General features: G+C 37.0%; 1 protein-coding gene and 1 long non-coding RNA gene across 7 annotated transcripts in view; one reads left to right on the top strand and one right to left on the bottom strand.

Annotated features, from left to right (window-relative positions):
• The first annotated feature begins 444 nt into the window (after positions 1-444).
• Positions 445-17377, top strand: part of LOC132126881 (microtubule-associated serine/threonine-protein kinase 3-like) — a 36740-nt gene continuing 19807 nt past the window's right edge. For 2 of the 6 annotated variants that reach the window (XM_059538452.1, XM_059538451.1), the window contains exons 1-9: positions 445-763; positions 4072-4158; positions 9642-9724; positions 11010-11085; positions 11311-11331; positions 11836-11914; positions 12141-12298; positions 14638-14713; positions 14790-14999. In XM_059538452.1, coding sequence (XP_059394435.1) covers positions 720-763; positions 4072-4158; positions 9642-9724; positions 11010-11085; positions 11311-11331; positions 11836-11914; positions 12141-12298; positions 14638-14713; positions 14790-14999 — 834 coding nt within the window. In that variant the 5' untranslated portion in view covers positions 445-719. Of the gene's footprint in view, positions 764-4071; positions 4159-8570; positions 9050-9641; positions 9725-11009; positions 11086-11310; positions 11332-11835; positions 11915-12140; positions 12299-14637; positions 14714-14789; positions 15000-17377 lie in introns of those variants that run through there. The other 4 variants (XM_059538454.1, XM_059538453.1, XM_059538455.1 and 1 more) reach the window with 4 other exon arrangements.
• Positions 3952-8794, bottom strand: LOC132126882 (uncharacterized). The gene is made up of 2 exons (XR_009427465.1): positions 8660-8794; positions 3952-4208 (listed from the first exon to the last, which is right to left on the bottom strand). It is a non-coding gene; the product is annotated as an uncharacterized LOC132126882 (long non-coding RNA).

Here is a 17377-nt window from a genome sequence, read left to right as displayed (position 1 = left end):
CCACCTTTTTGTGTATTCATGTGGGCGGAGGTTAGTCAAAAAAACTGTTTAGTGACGTCATTACTGCAGGAACTAGAGGGATGTAGTCCAAATGGTTCGTTTTTTGTAGGCGAATTCTGTTAAATAAAATATCTTGCTTGGCATTGAACTTTCAGCTTTAGAATATTTACAGATATTATTTATACTCTAACAACAACATTACACACTAACTAAAGTTTAAAACATGGGATCACGAAGAACGGGACCTTTAAAACGGCTTGCCATACAAACATTGGTCCAAAGCCGCCCTGACGCGATGAAAACTAATTACGTGCTAGGTTATCAAAGTAAAATGTCTTGCATATATTAAAATGACAGTTTCCAGTGGTTTCTCGGGGGTTTTTGTGGTGTTTGTTTTTTCCACCTGTGTGTTGAAGCACACCTCCCCTGAACAATCACATGGGAGATGTGACCGCACATTCAATCTCAATCATCTCTCACGCGCTCTGCATACCACAGTCACCTTCGCTTAGAAACATGACATCACTTTAACTAAAAGTGTTCCTTGAGAATGTGTCTATTTTAAGGAAGTGTCTGCACAAGTGCAGCAGAAAACCTCACGCTGTCGTTTGGCAGATGTTAAACGACGATGTGTAAACAGTGGGCACTTTGCATTCTCGCGTGAGATCTGAAACAAGCTGCTTATTTTCACCTGATCGTGCTTCACGGGCTTCTTAGAGATGAAGAGGAGAGACAAGCTGAAAATCCCCTCCCTCACTTTGGAGTAAGCTCAAATATTGTTTTTTTACGTTATTCAAATGTTGGTGATGAATTATTTACTCACGACGGGGGAATTCCCCCTTGAAGATGGTAAGTTGTGAGAGAGGAGTCGACAGCGATAGGCGAATTTGTAAAAAAGAATCCCATCGTTTATTCATTTTCCTTCAATTCCTGTGTGTTTTATGGTTTGTATTGATATAAACTAAAGAGCGAACAATAAGTAACGAAGTGTCGGTTGGGCGCGTTCTCATTCACAGTGTTTGCTGTACGGAAGAAAATGTCGGAGCTTACTGGACACACTGGGGTATTAAACGATAAATGTGTAACGATAAACATTCAAATACCTCATTATGGATTAAATTGATCATTTTGTGACGAGACAGGACATTTCCATTTGTTTAATATGCATTACCCAAACACACAGTCAGGTTCTTAAACCTCAAAACCCAAAATGAATCATTTCTTTAAATGTCATTTAAGAATAACAACAGCCTACAGCTCTTGTTTCAGCTGTATGTTTGTACACTGTAGAAAATGTTTGAAATTTTAATGGAAAAAAAATTATACAGTAAAACGAGCTTTACCAAACAAACATTTTTAATATATTTAAGAGCACATTACTTGTAATTTTACTGTAAAAAATACAGTAAAAATGTGTTTTTTTGCCACAAAAAGAATGAATGACCTTATATTAGAAAATATTTAACAAAGTGCATGTACTTCTACAGTAAAATATTGTTAAAATAAAACTAAGTACAAAATATAAGCCGCCATGTAATTTACAATGGAAAAGCAGTAAAAGTTGTGATGCATTATGCTTTACATTTAATCATATATATTTTTTTCTTATGCATTACTTATTTTTTGATGTTACGTCTTATGTTGTTTAAAGTTTATTGCATTTATTTTAGTTTCGCATGTGTTACCCTAATGTTTGTGTACTGTGTATACAAACATTGGCGGTTTATGGATAGGCCCAATTTTTGTTACTGTATTTTTAGAAAACAACAGTTTTTCAGTAAATGTAACAGGACTATACTTTGTTTGCCATTCCCTACTAGTCAGAATTGTCTTCACTACAATCTATTACTGCGAAATGGCCTTTTATTTGGAATAGTCCAGCATCATGTTGCATCACATTACAGTTTAATACCTTAGAGGTTTGCAGATGTGTTTTCTATTGAGTAAACGCTATAATCACACTTTTCAGGATCCTACTATGAGTCGATCTTTTAAGTGAGAACACGAGTGACTCTCCTTATTGCATCCCTGTCATTCTCTCAATGTTTTCCTGCCTTTCTGACACTTGCTTCTGCCTGACTTCAACATGATCACTGCGGCTTTCCAAGCCTGTCCTCCCACTCTGAGCACGGAGTGAATATAGCCGAACTCACAGCCCTCTACATTTTCAGTCCTAGTGTGTAGGAGCCAATATCCGGAGCCTTGCTTCAGCAAAAGCATCTCCAAATATGACTGAGGATTAACCGCTGATTTATAGGGATTTTAAGCTTTGGGTTCCAATAGCACTGCATGGTATCTATAGGAAGATACAAAGTGCTTTATCAAACACTGCATATTCTGAAAGCAAATGCACAGAGAATGGTTGAAAGCGGCATAACATCAGATTGTCGAGCACAGGGGGGTAGTATTCACAGTTGGGTCGTCTCCAGTTTTCTTTCTTCACCATGACAACATCCTCACACTTCTAGAGCGCTTGTTGCTATCCATTGCAGTAAGAATATACAAACTGCCAGACGGTGGCAGCCCTATTTGTATAGTCATGAATATTTAACATTGCTGTTAGCTTTTAGGTCACCACGATACAAATTTGTCCCGCAAACCAAAGTTCATCAAAGTTTGGCTCATGCACTTCAGGGGATATTTTCAAAGTATCAAAGTATAGAACGGTCAGTACTAAAACAGCACATTACCCTCATCGAGGTCACAATAATCAATACCTGTATTAACTGGCTTCTGTTAACAACATGCTTCAAGTCTATTTTGATTTGCTCCATTAATTCTGCCTTCAGTTTGACACGTAAATGCCTGTTGGGTTAGCATGAGTATGTTTTGGGCTACTCGGCTGATGACATCATTGAATGGCATGAAGGAACATGAGAAATTGTGCTTCCTGCATCTAATGGCCTTATCTTGATGCCTCTAATGCATTTTGTGGAACTGAAAGACAAGTTATGGAGGCAGTAAACAATAAATGACTTTGAAGGTCACACATTAAGTTATTTACTCAACTTTTATGCTGGAAAACACTTGCTTCCTGCAGAACCAGACTGAAAAGTGTTGACAAAAACGGCGGAAATTTGAGATTATATGGTTGATAGAACCCTTGTAATAATCCAGTGCGTATGCTGTCAGATCTCCGATTATATAAATCATTTGCACTCATTAGCTGTTCGTCATACATGACGCATTCCATCTCATCTCTTGTGACATTTTCCATCAGGATAACTACTGATAGTGGAAATTATGTAGTTTAAAGATGCTGTAAGTGAAGTTAGCCACCTTCGCCAGACTAAAACAGAATGTCTCCATCTATTCATCAACAAACCTTGCGAGTCCAAGGGTGCTGATTGGCTAAAAAAAAAACGAGCAGCTATGCTCAGATCTTTTTTACTGTTTAGTGATAGTAAAGACGTTTAATTTATACTGTGAAGATTTATAAATTATATATATATATTTTTTTTAAATGCTGTTCTTTAGAACTTTTTTTTTCCATAAAAAATTTGTGAAAACAATGGTTCACATACTACTCACTACTGGTCACTACTTTTACTACTGATGTTAATAAGAAGTGTTTATTGAGCAACAGATCATGTGATGCTGAAAACTGAAGTAATGATGCTGAAAATACAGCTCTGCATCACAGGAATAAATTACATTTGTATACAACTATAAAAACAAAACAAAAAACAGTTATTTTAAATTGTAATGATATTTGACTATTATTATTTTTACTGTATTTTTAAATAAAAAAAAATGCATCCTTGTTTAGACTTCTATCAAAAACATTTAAACTTCTTCCTAACCCCAAACTTTTAAACACTAGAGTATATCCATCAGGCACCCCAACTTTTAGTGCATAATTTTAAAAGAATCGCTTACAGCAGCTTTAAGTCCCTTATTCATTCATTAGTGTCATGTTTCATGTGTTGCAGCATCATAATCGCACTTAAGGAATCCTTAAAGCACTTTAATTTGCAGTGCTGCTGAGAGCATGAAGAAACACCAACAAAAAAACAGTCCACATGCACTTAGTCAGAGCGCTAATGCATGTAAACGTGTCTTGCTTTTCAGTTTGTCACCCAGCCAGAGCCCCATCATCCTGAGTCCATGCAGTCCAGGCAGCCCCTGCAGTCCTTTACAATCCCTTCATCCCTGCAGGTAAGACAGCCGATTCGCACGCCAAAACATAGCATAAACCTGCTCCGGCCCTGCAGAGGGACAGAACTGTCTCCAGTTAGTCAGCATGACAAACACATCTCATTGATTGTTTTTTCATTTAATGGGACCTACACTCATGTGTGCATGTAAAGCTCATGTCATGTATGATTCATATGGATAAAAGAACCTGAGATGTGCTTGACTGATTTTGGTGCTGTTTATCTCCTTTTTAAAATCCCTTTTAAAACTGTGGTGGTGCACAGGTGGATGTCAGTTTAGGAGAAAGACTGAAGAGGCTGAACTATGGAGGGAATAACATATGCAGAAGCCTGCAAAAGTGTTCGGTCTAAAAAGGCTTTTTGCTTTTTTTGCTTTTATTGTGGAGATTATAACTGTTTAGCGGAAACTGAACGTAGATCTGAGAGAATTCGAATCATTATAAGAGCAGCTGGGAAATACTTGGATGTGGAGGGCTGATCAGCAACTAAATGAAATTCTCAGGCACCATGTGGTGGGTTGTAATAATGGTAATAGTTCTTCAGTGGAATGCTAGAAGTATTATTGCGAAAAGTATTGATGATTTGGATCAAAAACCTCAAATAGTATGTGTGCAAGAGCCATGGCTAGTGGTTGACTGATATGTGTTTTCTGACAACCGATGCCGATATCTTGGAAAGCAGGGGGCCTATAGCCGATATGATTTTTTTATTTATTATTATTATTAATATTTAAGAAATTTGAAATCATTTGACAGTGGATTAAAAAATAAATATGTTAAAGAAACATGCTTATAATTTAGATGACAGTATTTTTCACAAATATTTAATAAAAATATAATTAAAAAGAAAGTAAACACTGTAACCAATAGGGCACTCAGTATTCTAGGAAGTTTGTGTGAACTGGGAATCATATTTTTCAAATAAAGCCAGGGTAACCCTCATTATACATACAGCACAGTGAAAATGACATGAATATGACAGTGGACATATGCATAAAGCGCAGCACGAGTTTAAAGCATTCAATTCGTACGGACCGACTGTCACACAGAGAAACACGATCATGTGGATAAAAATGCACACTTCAAGATCTCACAGCTGGATTCGACTAAGCTTGCAAAGATTGTGAAATTAAATGTTCATTAATCATTCAAAAGATTTGTTTAAATCATTTTAATGCATATTTGCTTAAAGCTGACAGCAAAAAAGAAAGTATTATAATGTTTGCCTTTCTATTACTAATAGACCTAATATAAAAGCAGTCCTTATAATACTTTCTGTATACATTAATCCCTTTGTTTAGCCATTCTGTCTGATTATTAGACAGAATCTATCCCTATTAGACTGAACTGTTGCAATGACAAACGAGAGAGAATGTGAGCACTGTGTGTGCTCAGGCGCTGCCGCTCTCAGTGCCGTCAAAATAAAAGTCTCGAACACATCGGCCAAGCAGAAAAACGTATTGGCCGTTGCCGATATTTGAGAAATGCCAAATATCGGCCGATATATCGGTTGACCACTAGTCATGGCTCAAACCCTATTTAAAGTTTTGGATTCTAAGGCTATTTGCCTAATGTTAGGAAAGTGGTTAGAACAGCAAAAAGAAAACGTTGGAGAGAATTTGTGATAAAATAGTAGGGAAAATAGAAATAATAGAAGTATGGAGAATGATTAGGAAGATGGGTGGGATCCAGAGGTGTAGTAATATTCCAGGAATAGTTAGCGAAGGGAGATTATATATATATTGCTGACGGTGAAAAACCAGAAGTCTTAGCAAAATCATTTGTGGAAGTGCTTAGTAATGGAAATATTTCTAATGAAATGAGGAATTGCAGAGAGCACAATTTGAGGAAATATCCAAAAGACAATACTGGAGGTATAATTAATATACAATTTTCAATAAAGGAACTTAAACCAGCATTAGTGAATGTAAGACATACATCACCTGGGAAGGATGAAATTAGTTATGAAATGATTAAACATCTCTCAGACACTTCTTTAAATATTATATTAAGTCTATTTAACAAGACACAGAAAGAAGTAAACATGTCATTATCATTCCATTAGCAAAAACCGGAAAAGATCAATCAAATCCTTTGAATTAAAGAACTATAGTCCTAACTTCGAATTTATGTAAGTGAATGGAAAGGATGGTAATAAATCAATCTACTTATGTGCTGGAAAGTAAAGGATTGCTAAAAATATATCAAAGTGGCTTTAGGAAAGTTCAAAGTACTATAGACTCAATGATTTGTCTTGAAAATTATATTAGGAAAGTAAGAGTAAATAAAGTAATAAAATAGTAGTTGGGGCATTTTTTATGTTGAGAAGGCATATGATATGATGTTGAGGGAAGCTTTATTAATTAAACTGGATAAAATCAGAATAAATGGTAGATTACAGTATATAACTGGATTATGAGTTTTTTTTATTGGATAGGACAATACAAGATAAGGTGGGAAAATCATATTCAAAACTTTATTCAACGGAAAAAGGAGCCCCACAAGGATCTAGCCCAATACTTTTTTAATATAATGATGAGTTATGTGTTTCCATAAATAAGTAACCTGAAATAAGTAGAGCAATTTATGCAGATGATGGAGCGTTATGGAAGAGAGGAAGAAATGTAAATCATGAAGAAAGAAAATTCCAGGAGGCTATAGATGAAGTATGAAATGGGCAAACTGTTGGGGATTTAGATTTTAGTTTCTAAAACTCAAGTAATATGTTTTTCTAGAAAGAGACAAAATCCGAAAGTTATGTTAAAAATATATAACCAGAAGTTAGTGCAGGTTTCTGTGGTTCGATATTTGGAACTATATGGATGGATTCTAAGTTAACATTTGGAATTCATTTTCAAAAAATAACTAACAAGTGCAAGAAGGGCATTAATATATTAAGATGTCTGTCTGGAGCAGAATGGGGAGCTAGTTGACAATCTCTTTGGAGTTTAGACTGTGCTCTATGATCAACAATAGACTATGGTAGTTTTGTATATTGCTCAGCATCAATGTCTTTGGGGGGAAAAAAATTGACAATACAATCTCTACTTATATTTACTTAAGAATTTGTTGTGATGAATTCAGGACATCACCAGTTGCATCTTTACAAGTAGAAATATGGTAAATGCCATTAGAATTTAGCAGAATGCAATTAAAAATGGTGTATTGGATTTCAGTTAAAGGTTGTGGCGAAATGCATCCAGTTAAAAAAACATGTTGGGAGTATGAATATTCAAAGATAGAAAGCTATGGCTGGACAGCAGATAAAGAGGCACAGAGAATGGGAATAAATGAAATTGATGTAAGTCCAACTGTAGTATTAGCTACTGTCTCTACATTGTTATATACGTTACCAGTAGTTGACCTTCAGCTGAAAAACATAATTCTAGAAAAACAAAAATATATGTGAAAGGAGTTGCCAGTGAGACATTATATAAACATGGAGTATAATTGTTGTTGACAAATATATATACAGATGGCTCAAAAGACCCAGCATCAAATCGAATCACTCCAGCTGTTGTTGTTTCAGAGTTAAATTATACAATAAGTAAAAGCATCACAGATCATTTATCAGTTTATACAGCAGAGATGATTGGAATTATGTTAGCAGTTCAGTGGGTGGAGAACTTGAATCATAAAAATATTGTAATATGCTCATGACTCATATTCGGTGTTAACAAGTATAATGTATGGCAAATCTACATCAAGAGAAGATATACTACTAATAGAAATCCTTTTGGGTACAGGGCCCGGCACATGTTGAGGTGGAAGGAAACAAAAAAGCAGATATTTTAGCTAAGACCTTAAAAAAATACAGAAATAGGACTTAGTATTCCTTTGAAGTTAAGAGCCCTTTAAAAGGTTCATGGCAAGAGAGGTGGGATAAGGAGGGAAAGGGAATACACTTGTACAGAATTCAAAGAGAGTGGTTTGTGGAAATAGGAGGGAAGACGTGATTATTTCACATCTCTGTATAGGCCATATGGCTCTCAACCATTTCTTAAAAATTACTGGGAATCATGAGTTAGGTTTATGTAATAACTTTAAAAAAACAGAGACAGTAGAGCATGTTCTATTAGAATGCACCAGATGTAAAAATTAAAGGTTAAAACTAGAAAATCAAATCAAGTCAATAGGTATAAGTGGTTTGTCAATTCAGAATTTATTAAAGTCATCACAAGTTTTCAAGATATTATTAGAATTTAAAGGTCACAGATTTAATTCAATTAAAAAAATCCCTTTTCTGTTTTTTTTTTTTCATTTTTCTTTCTTATTATTACTTGTTTTACTTAATTGTATTACTTATATTGCTCCACACTCCATCTCAGAAGGTGGCGGAAATGCACTGTAAATTAGTTTGCCAACCGCGATTAAGATGAAAAAAGAATGCTTAGACTCCGCTCCCCCTCTTCACAGCAACATGGTACATCCCAAGCTTATCGTCGCCCGGCAATCAATCAACAACACGAGAAACAACCACAACACAGCAGCATCTTTACCTACCAACATGGGCTGTCCATTGCGCCTGTTATCCGATGCAAATCGCACTTTAGGAAAGTAAATATTTAAACTTTGTGTCAGCTCGAGTTGATATCGGAAGATGATTGAACCAGAATGTAATCGTCTAAACTTTTACCAAGTTGCACGGAGAGTCCTGGCAAGCAGCAGCAGCGTGTCACACAGAGAACAGAGATGAACCGTTCTCCAGTCAAGAGGCGGATTTATGAATCGCAGTGGGGTTCCACTCTAGTTTTGGTTCTGTATCTCGGTGTTGCTTGGATAGTTGGCACTGTAATCGTCTGCGACTATGTCTGATCCGAGTTCCTGGAGTGCGTTGCCTGGCTGCAGCAAATCTCATTTTGTTACGGGCGCGATGCTCAAGCGATCCAAAAGGTAACATGCGATATCAGACGAGACGTGCGCGATCAAAACTTTCTAATGTGTCAACTTTTGACACGTCACGTGGGCAATTCTTGGTCGATTTATGTAATCGCACTGTGGATTTTAGGGTAATGCTATAGTTGCGTCTTAAAACAGTGTGCTGTTTACCTAGACTGTAAAAATGACGCAGTATAATAGGTTGCATGGCTTTATCTAAAGCTTTATTTTGAACTGTTGATGTTGGCATAGTGACATATCTCTATGCACTGATAGACATCTGTAGCTGCAGAGCAGCTAGAGATGAAAGTGCAATGCATGACTCTGAAAGAGGCGATTGGTGAGCAGCAAGTGATAAATAACATGCACAACTTGAGTCTCTCAATGCAAATGACATATGATGGCCAGAGCCTGCAGATTTTGCAGAATTACTCATAGGATTATTCTTGAATCAAAAAAGCCACGTTATTGTAACACTATCGAGAGCGTGCTGATCATTAAATCCTTTGTCACTTTCTTTGTTAACTTTGGTGTCGACCATAAAGGCTGGGCTGGATTATGTTGAAAGGTTTTTAATAATCCCTCTCCTCTTGTTTGTGTGTTGCAGCTGTCGCAGCAGTACTAGAAAGAGCCTTGGTGTTGGAACACCGTCGCCCACCCGCCCTCTTTCACCTCTGTCCGCACACACAGGTAATACTCGCTGTCACATGACACCCACTCTAGGACAGCTGACATTGTGCTGGCCTGTGACTGTTGAGAGGTTGATGTACCTGGCGTAACATGAGCCTGTCCAATCCTCACCTCCTCGTGCCACACTGCTTCAAAGGGTTTACGTCATCACTCAAAAAAATTTGAAAAAGCCGAACCCGTATGCTGTTATTATTTCTGCAGAACACAAAACGAGAAGAGTCTTTTAAAGAGTCTTCACGCAGATGTTTGTCAGTAACCATATCTGTTGACTACAAAAAAGCACAATGGAAGTCAATCACATACCTTTCCATATCGTGCTATAGGATTGTTTGAGGAAAAGACAGACGCTTAAACCATTTTGCATTGGTAATCTTCCCCTACAGTGATTTGACCAAGTGACTTTAACTTGAGATATGAATCAGTATAAGAATGAAGAATAATGATTAAACTGTATGATTTGATCACAGATCAGATGAGTGATTTGCTCATGAATCATCAGAATAAATTATCATCAAATCAGCTGAATGAGTTGTTGAATCTTCTGAATGAGTTCTTGAACTGTATGAATCTTCTGAACCATTTGCTTGTGATTCGGCTGTTAAAATCCAAGAGCTTTCTGACCCTGCATAGATCGCAACACAGCTACCACATTCAAAGCCCAGAAAGGAAATGAGGACATCATTAAAATAGGCATTGAATGTGTGTGGTTGCGTTGCTGTCTATGGAGGATCAGAAAGCTCTCGGATTTCATCAAAAATATCTTAATTTGTGTTACGAAAATGAACAAAGGTCTAACAGGTTTGGAAAGACGTGAGGGTGAGTCATTTATTTTCATTTTGGGGTTAACTATCTCTTTAACTAAATTCATTAACTGTAGCTCATCGACTTGTTTTTTTACATTTTACATCTGTGTGTTATTTTGGTGCAAATAATGACTGTTTTCAAACAGGTTTCCCTGGAACAGAAAACCACCTAGCCATGTCTGGCTGCTCAAACAAAGTTGCTTGCGCCACTTTTTTTGGGAAGTCAGCCTACGAATGGCTTACTTATAGTCGTCTCTGCTTGTTAAGTTTAGAGATTATATTTTAAAACATTGGAAAAATTACACACGTCAGTTTTAAACTCCATAGACATTGAATTAGACGCATATTATTGTTCTGAAAGGAGATAAATGTCCTAAAGTGTGTGATTTGTGAAACATCTGAGGTCATCTGACATATATTAAATCCTCTAGCTTACGTAACACTATGTGCTCTGTTGAAATTTCCTCTTGTTCCCCTTACAGCTGCCAGCAGCCCTCTGGACAGCCCACGAAATGTGTCCACTGCTATTTGCTCTCTCAACTTCCCTTTCGCCCGCAGGTAAACAAACGCTCTTTATCATGTTTTTCTTGTTAATTAGACACATGACAGAACAGCATTCTGGATATTCTTCAGTATTTACCAAATTGTTAATTACCTAAGTGTCAGGATCACCTAAGTGACAGGATGCACTGTTGACTCATTTATTCTTATGAATCTTTCTCAATAGAGCTCACTATGCGTGTTGCCTATTTTCTCTCTTCATTCCTGTTCATTTCTTCTCAGCCACCTGGCTCGAGCTGACAGGTAGCCAATCTCTTTTTCACACAATGACGCAGCCGAACCTCAATCACCTTCACTATTTTTGGGACTCTGTGTACTCTTTATAAACTTCCTGTTATTTTGTTTTTTTATTTTTTGCCTTGATGCTTTGCTTCACCATTTTTTAAAATAATTCACAATTTGTTTGCCATAAATATAGGCTTTAATGCTGATATTGCAAAAAAATAATAATAATTGTGTGCGAGATACCATTTCTGCCAGCCTCTGAATGCAAATTTAGCTTTCTTTTTATTTGAAAGTGCATGTTAGAAGCTGTTAATTGAGGAACTCTCAAGGTGACTTTGTATTAGTGGTGGTAAACATGCATATTGTGAGTGATGTTAGTATGGTATTATATTAGCAGGGGAAAAATATATATTATATATAATTATATAGTCTATAAATAATAGTTGTTGTGGGCTGACGTTAAGTTTTAAGTGATTGAATATCATTCTCTCTCCTGAATTACTCTTTCTTTTCTCTCGGCAGAGCGGAAGGGAGACGGTGGTCTCTGGCTTCACTTCCATCCTCAGGTTATGGGACCAACCCTCCCAGCTCAACCGTCTCTGTACGTGACTCTCGTTTATCTACAATTAAATCTTGTATGTTCCATGAAATTAAAACTTGGTTTGAAATAACAAGAGGATGCATAAAAAAGACAGAATTCTCCGTTAAATCCTTTTAATAGTAAAAGAGCAAAGCAGGTGGAAATGTTCCAGATTTGGAAGGATGTTTTATGTTTGTTGTGGCCATGTGTTTGTGATGGATTTGTGTGTTTGTTGGTTGCTTTGCAGTCATCTTCCTCATCTCAAGAACGACTGCACCAGCTACCATACCAACCCACACAGGACGAGCTTCATTTTCTGTTCAGTCACTTCCGAAGTTCGGAGAGCATGACTGATGAAGATGGCCGGCCCTCCCCGTTTATACGACCCCGGTCACGTAGCCTTAGGTAAACAAAAACATGTTCATCTTTGTTTCCATTTCATTAATATGGCTATTAGGGTTTAATCATTTCTTGACCTGATTTAGAGTTTATTATATATGCATTGACTATCTGAGTGCAGTGACTTAGACCTGTTTATGGGGGAAATTAGAGTCTAAGTCTTGCTTGCATAATTTCCTGACTCCATTGTTGACATCTAATATTGATAATAATTAGTGAAATGGCAAAAAATAAAATAAAATGCAATGGCTCTGTAGTGCCTCCTCTCTTCTTCCTCTCTTATTCAGCGGTTCTCCCCTTTTAATCCACCATTCAGAATACTATTCGGAAATTAATCCACCAATCAGAATACACCAACCAGTTAAGTAGGTAGGATCATTACATTTACAAACTAATCAAAACCAATGATTTGAATTACCCATATTTGCATACAGGTGGTTATAAATATAGATGACCACTCTTAAAATAAACACAGTAATGAACTACACCAGGATTAATCACACTAGAACTAATGTAAAGACTTAATTAACCCAAGTTTAGCCAGGGTTACAGCTGTAATGTGTATAGTCACTTTATTTTATATGTAATATTAAAGGAAGATTTCTCTCATTATTTGCATTGTTCCAAACACATATGACTTTTTTTGCGTAATGTAAATACTTCTGTGTTCTTTTCTATGGATTTCCAATTAACAAGAACTTTTGGTAAAAAAACATTCCAAATTTAAGAAGATATTTAGAATTTTAACACCCAGCCTATTCATCTTGTTTTTTTTTGTCGATTACAAGTTGCACTGATTTGGTTCAACTTTTTTTATTCAATTTGAAATATGATTTGTCCATAATGCAAAGCTATTGTGTTTTCTGAAAACTTGGAATACATATTTTTTAAAGGGAAAGTTTATCCCCAAAATTTATCCCCAAAATATTTACTCACCCTCAAGTTGTTCCAAACCTGTATGAGTTTCTTTCTTCTGTTGAACACAAAATAAGATATTTGAAAGAATGCTGGTAACAGTTGATCCCCATAGACTTCCATATTCTACATTATGTAAAAAAAAAAATGGGATTCAATGGTATCCAGAAGCTGCTTGGTTTTGTGTTTAGCAGAAGAAAGAAATTCATGAAAATGTAGAAAAGCCTGAGGATGAGTGAATGATGACAGCATTTTATTTTTTGGGTGAAATGTCCCTTTTAAAGTGCACTTTTTTATATTTCTGTGGTGCCTTTGTACCCTTTTTAAAAAAATTTAAATCCCCCATTCATTGTAACTGCATCAACCAGAAACAACCAGAAAGTCGTATGGGTTTGAAATGATGTGAGGATGAGTAAATCATGGCAGATTTGTCGTTGTTGAGTGAACAATCTCTTTCAGTGCTGTTTGTTGGCAGACTTGTTGTCAGATGAGTGGACTCCTGACTAATAGGAATATCCAGGATTTCCCCATTAAAACGAAACAAAAGGAGCTTTTTTGTTTGGCAAGAGAACCTTCCTTGAGTCTGAGTCAGAGAATAGACAGCTTTCACTATGGTATAATTGAACACTGGGTTTGAAATTTGCATCTGGCCAATTATTATGCAAGAGGAAGAGTCTAAAGTAGAAACTGAAATTTGATGAGGGTTTTTTTGTTTATGACACCTATTCTGAGCGAGACTACAGACTGCAGTGCAACGCCTCACCTTTACCCCACATCTCTGCAGGATTCAGAGGTTTAGATGTCCACCCACAATGCATCATGCTTCAAAGAGGGTGCTTGCACAAACAAAACTCTGCTCATTTGGTTTTTGAAAGTAGAGGATAGTGGGTATATTTGTCAGTAAAGTATTTAACCAACAATGTACATACTGGCAGTTTTCATTAGTGATGCAATGGCATATTTTCTTCCAAAACAGCCATTTTTTGGTTTTGAGTCTAAATAGTTTTGAAGTGGCAAAATCATTAAAAGGGACAGGGACGTTTAATTAGCATTTCTCTGATGACACATTTTTATGGTGCCAGTGTTTATTTTGTGACACAAATGCTTTGCGAATGCTAGTCCTGAATTAACAATACCGATTTCTTGTTTTTAATCGATACTGATATGGATTCTTAAATTTCAAGAGCCATCTTTAATCTGTGCTGTTTTCTGTTGATGCATGAACATCACTACTAAAAACTTAATTTGTAGCATCTGTTATCCAGTAATCACTATAAGATTTGTGCTAATATTTAATATGAAATATTTATGAAATATATGAAATTGTTTGTACAACTCAGTATTTTGTGTTGGGCTTTTGGCTGAGTGCATCCTGAGTTTTTTCAGTCCAGTGGATCATTATTTATCGTCTGTTGTTCTCCTTGTTTTAGCCCTGGACGAACTGGCAGCTCCTTTGATAATGAAATTATAATGATGAATCATGTCTATAAGGAACGCTTTCCAAAGGTATGTATCGCCAACAGATTGTTTCCAGTTTTTACTCTACAAATCTGAGATGCCTAATGTTCTCTCTGCTGTGCAGGCCACCGCTCAGATGGAGGAGCATTTGCTGGAAGTCATCAGGCAGTTTTCCCCAGACAGCACCCTTCCGCTGGGAGATGGCGTCTTGGGATTTATCCAACACCAGTTGGTGGAGTTGGCCAGGGACTGTCTGGATAAATCTCAGAAGGGCCTGATCACATCTCTGTACTTCATAGAGCTACAGGATAAACTGGAAAAAATGCTGCATGAGGTGAGGTGGGAATTTCTGAAAAGCTCTTTCCAGTTCAGTGAATCCAGGCAATTGTTTGTATGTGAGACTTTGTTGATGTTGGAGAAGTGGCCTGGTAGGAAGCGCACAGGCTCCAACATGTGGCACCTGCATACCGGCGACCCATGTACATAAAAACTAAAAAAAGAAATGTTACAGTGGCTACATTCAAGAATTCTGATAAAATGTAAAAAAAAAAAAAAAAAAAAAAAAGTTGTTTAGTAATCATGGTTATACTTTTAAGCAAATTAATTCTCTCTGTTTAACCATTATAGTCTAGCACTAGTCAGTCAGTTAAAGAATGCTAAATTTATGCACTGATAAAAAAATTGATTTAGGTTTTAAGGTCCTTGCACAACGAAATTTTCATATTAATTTTTTTTTGTATACATCAAACCTTAAAACATTATCACACACAGAAACATTGTATACTGGGTCCGATGCATAATAATTAATCTGTTGCAAAAAAATCATAAAACGATACAAACTGGAGTCTTCTAGCAGGGAGGATGATTTTGTTGTCTTCTTTCTACTTAAAAAGAGTAAAAGAAAGAGGAGTATTGGGTCCATCCTAGTGTTGCACGGTGCACCGATACTTCAAAAGTATTGCGATTCTCGGAGTAGAGCCTCCCTATGGACGTCTGTGTGTTTTCTCCTCAGGCAAGCAGCAAAAAAGCACTACAGTGAGATGTGAATATTATATATGAACTGTCTGACCAAGGGGATTAAATGTGGACTTATGTTCTGTATGCTAATTATGAAAACGAGCGTATCTGCACAGCACCTATAACTGCGCTTTGTATCTGCTGATTGCTGATCGAGATTTACATGCTTGGCTCACTGACCCTGTATACTCATTCATTTCGTTCATAAACGAGATGTATCAGTTCGTTCACGAATGAGAAGATCTCTCGATCTCGTTCAGTGAAGGGCGTATGGATTCACTACATTCAACAAATCACATGCTCCGTCACATCTTGAGTAACTCTTTGACAGGATGAAACAGTTCACAGAGCTGTTCACGAGCTGCGCATGCGCTGCTAATAGCGCCATGAGTCTAGTAGCAACGTATCTTCCGTGATGTCCCCGATGCGTGGGTCGGGGCGGGTGAAGAAATTTTACTTTATTTGCGGGCTGGGGCGGGTCAAAAATAATTTCATAAAAGCGGGACCCGCGGGTTGGAAGAAAACCCGACCCGCGCATCACTAGGCTGCATGTGCTAGCAAAAGTGATACTGTGGCCGCCGGTCCACGACTGGTAGAAAAAGATGATTCTCACTAAAGATGACGCTCATTAAAGCTCACTGGCTGAGTTTTCTCCTCTGAAAGAAAAGGTTGCACAACTGACAGAATAAGTTACAATATCTGAGATATTGCTGCTAAATTTTTTTTTTTTTTAACTTGAATGCCATTGCTTAAATTTATATTATTTATCTTTTGACATTTAATCTTCTGAGTTCAGAAACATTGTTTAATATATCTGCTGTTCATATGTTCATTTATTAGTGTGTTATATTATTAGAATGTTGTCCCGGTTTTAAAATAAATCAATGATATTTGAGAGTGTATTTTCCCTTTTCAGGAAAAGTATCAAAAAAGTATCGAAATCGCAATTCTTGACTAGGTATCGGTATCAAAACAATAATTTTGGCATCGTGACAACACTAGTCCATCCAATCCTGAGATATAGAGAAGGACTTCCTCCTATTAAGGAGCTGTGGGATTATTACGGGTGATTCAGACTTTACTTCAGGATGTCAGTGGCTCAGTTTTGATGCTTGTGAAAATGGAGCCACAAATTAAAAAGAAGATCACCAATTTATGTGAAAACAGTGTGCAAGGACAGTGCTTTGTGCTGCGAGACAAAGTGGATCAACTTTACAGACGCCATTTTCTGCTGCTTTAGCCAATGTCAGCTTGGTAATGCTGTCCTTTTCTGATTATGCCAAAGGCAACAGGTGGTCTGAGATGGTGGCTGTGGTTTAGCAGGAATGCAGGCTTCTCAAAAGAAACTGTGACCATTTCCACTAACAAGTGTGAAATCCATCTCTTCCCCAAGGTGTTTTTACTCTATAAATACTTTCAGATTTGTTTTACACCCAGCAAAAAAAAGAGCAGCCTCGAGCTGCGTGCTTGTACATTTGCATACACGTGAGCATTTGCGTGTGTGTAATTGCACATCATTTTGTGTATAAATGTGTGTGTACCCTGCAGCAGAGGGTTTGATTAGACATATAGATCTCCCCGTTCGAGCTCCACGCTCATCTTTGCAACTACACAGGGTGTTAGTTTCCATAGCAACCCTTACGCCCACCCTGTATGTAATGTTCAGACAACCCCAGGCAAGACTGAGCGCTGTCA

This window comes from Carassius carassius, chromosome 44 (assembly GCF_963082965.1).
Source record: "Carassius carassius chromosome 44, fCarCar2.1, whole genome shotgun sequence".
NCBI lineage: Eukaryota > Metazoa > Chordata > Actinopteri > Cypriniformes > Cyprinidae > Carassius > Carassius carassius.
The sequence above is the reverse complement of the archived record's forward strand: the minus strand, read 5'-3'. Positions and strand labels throughout refer to the sequence as shown.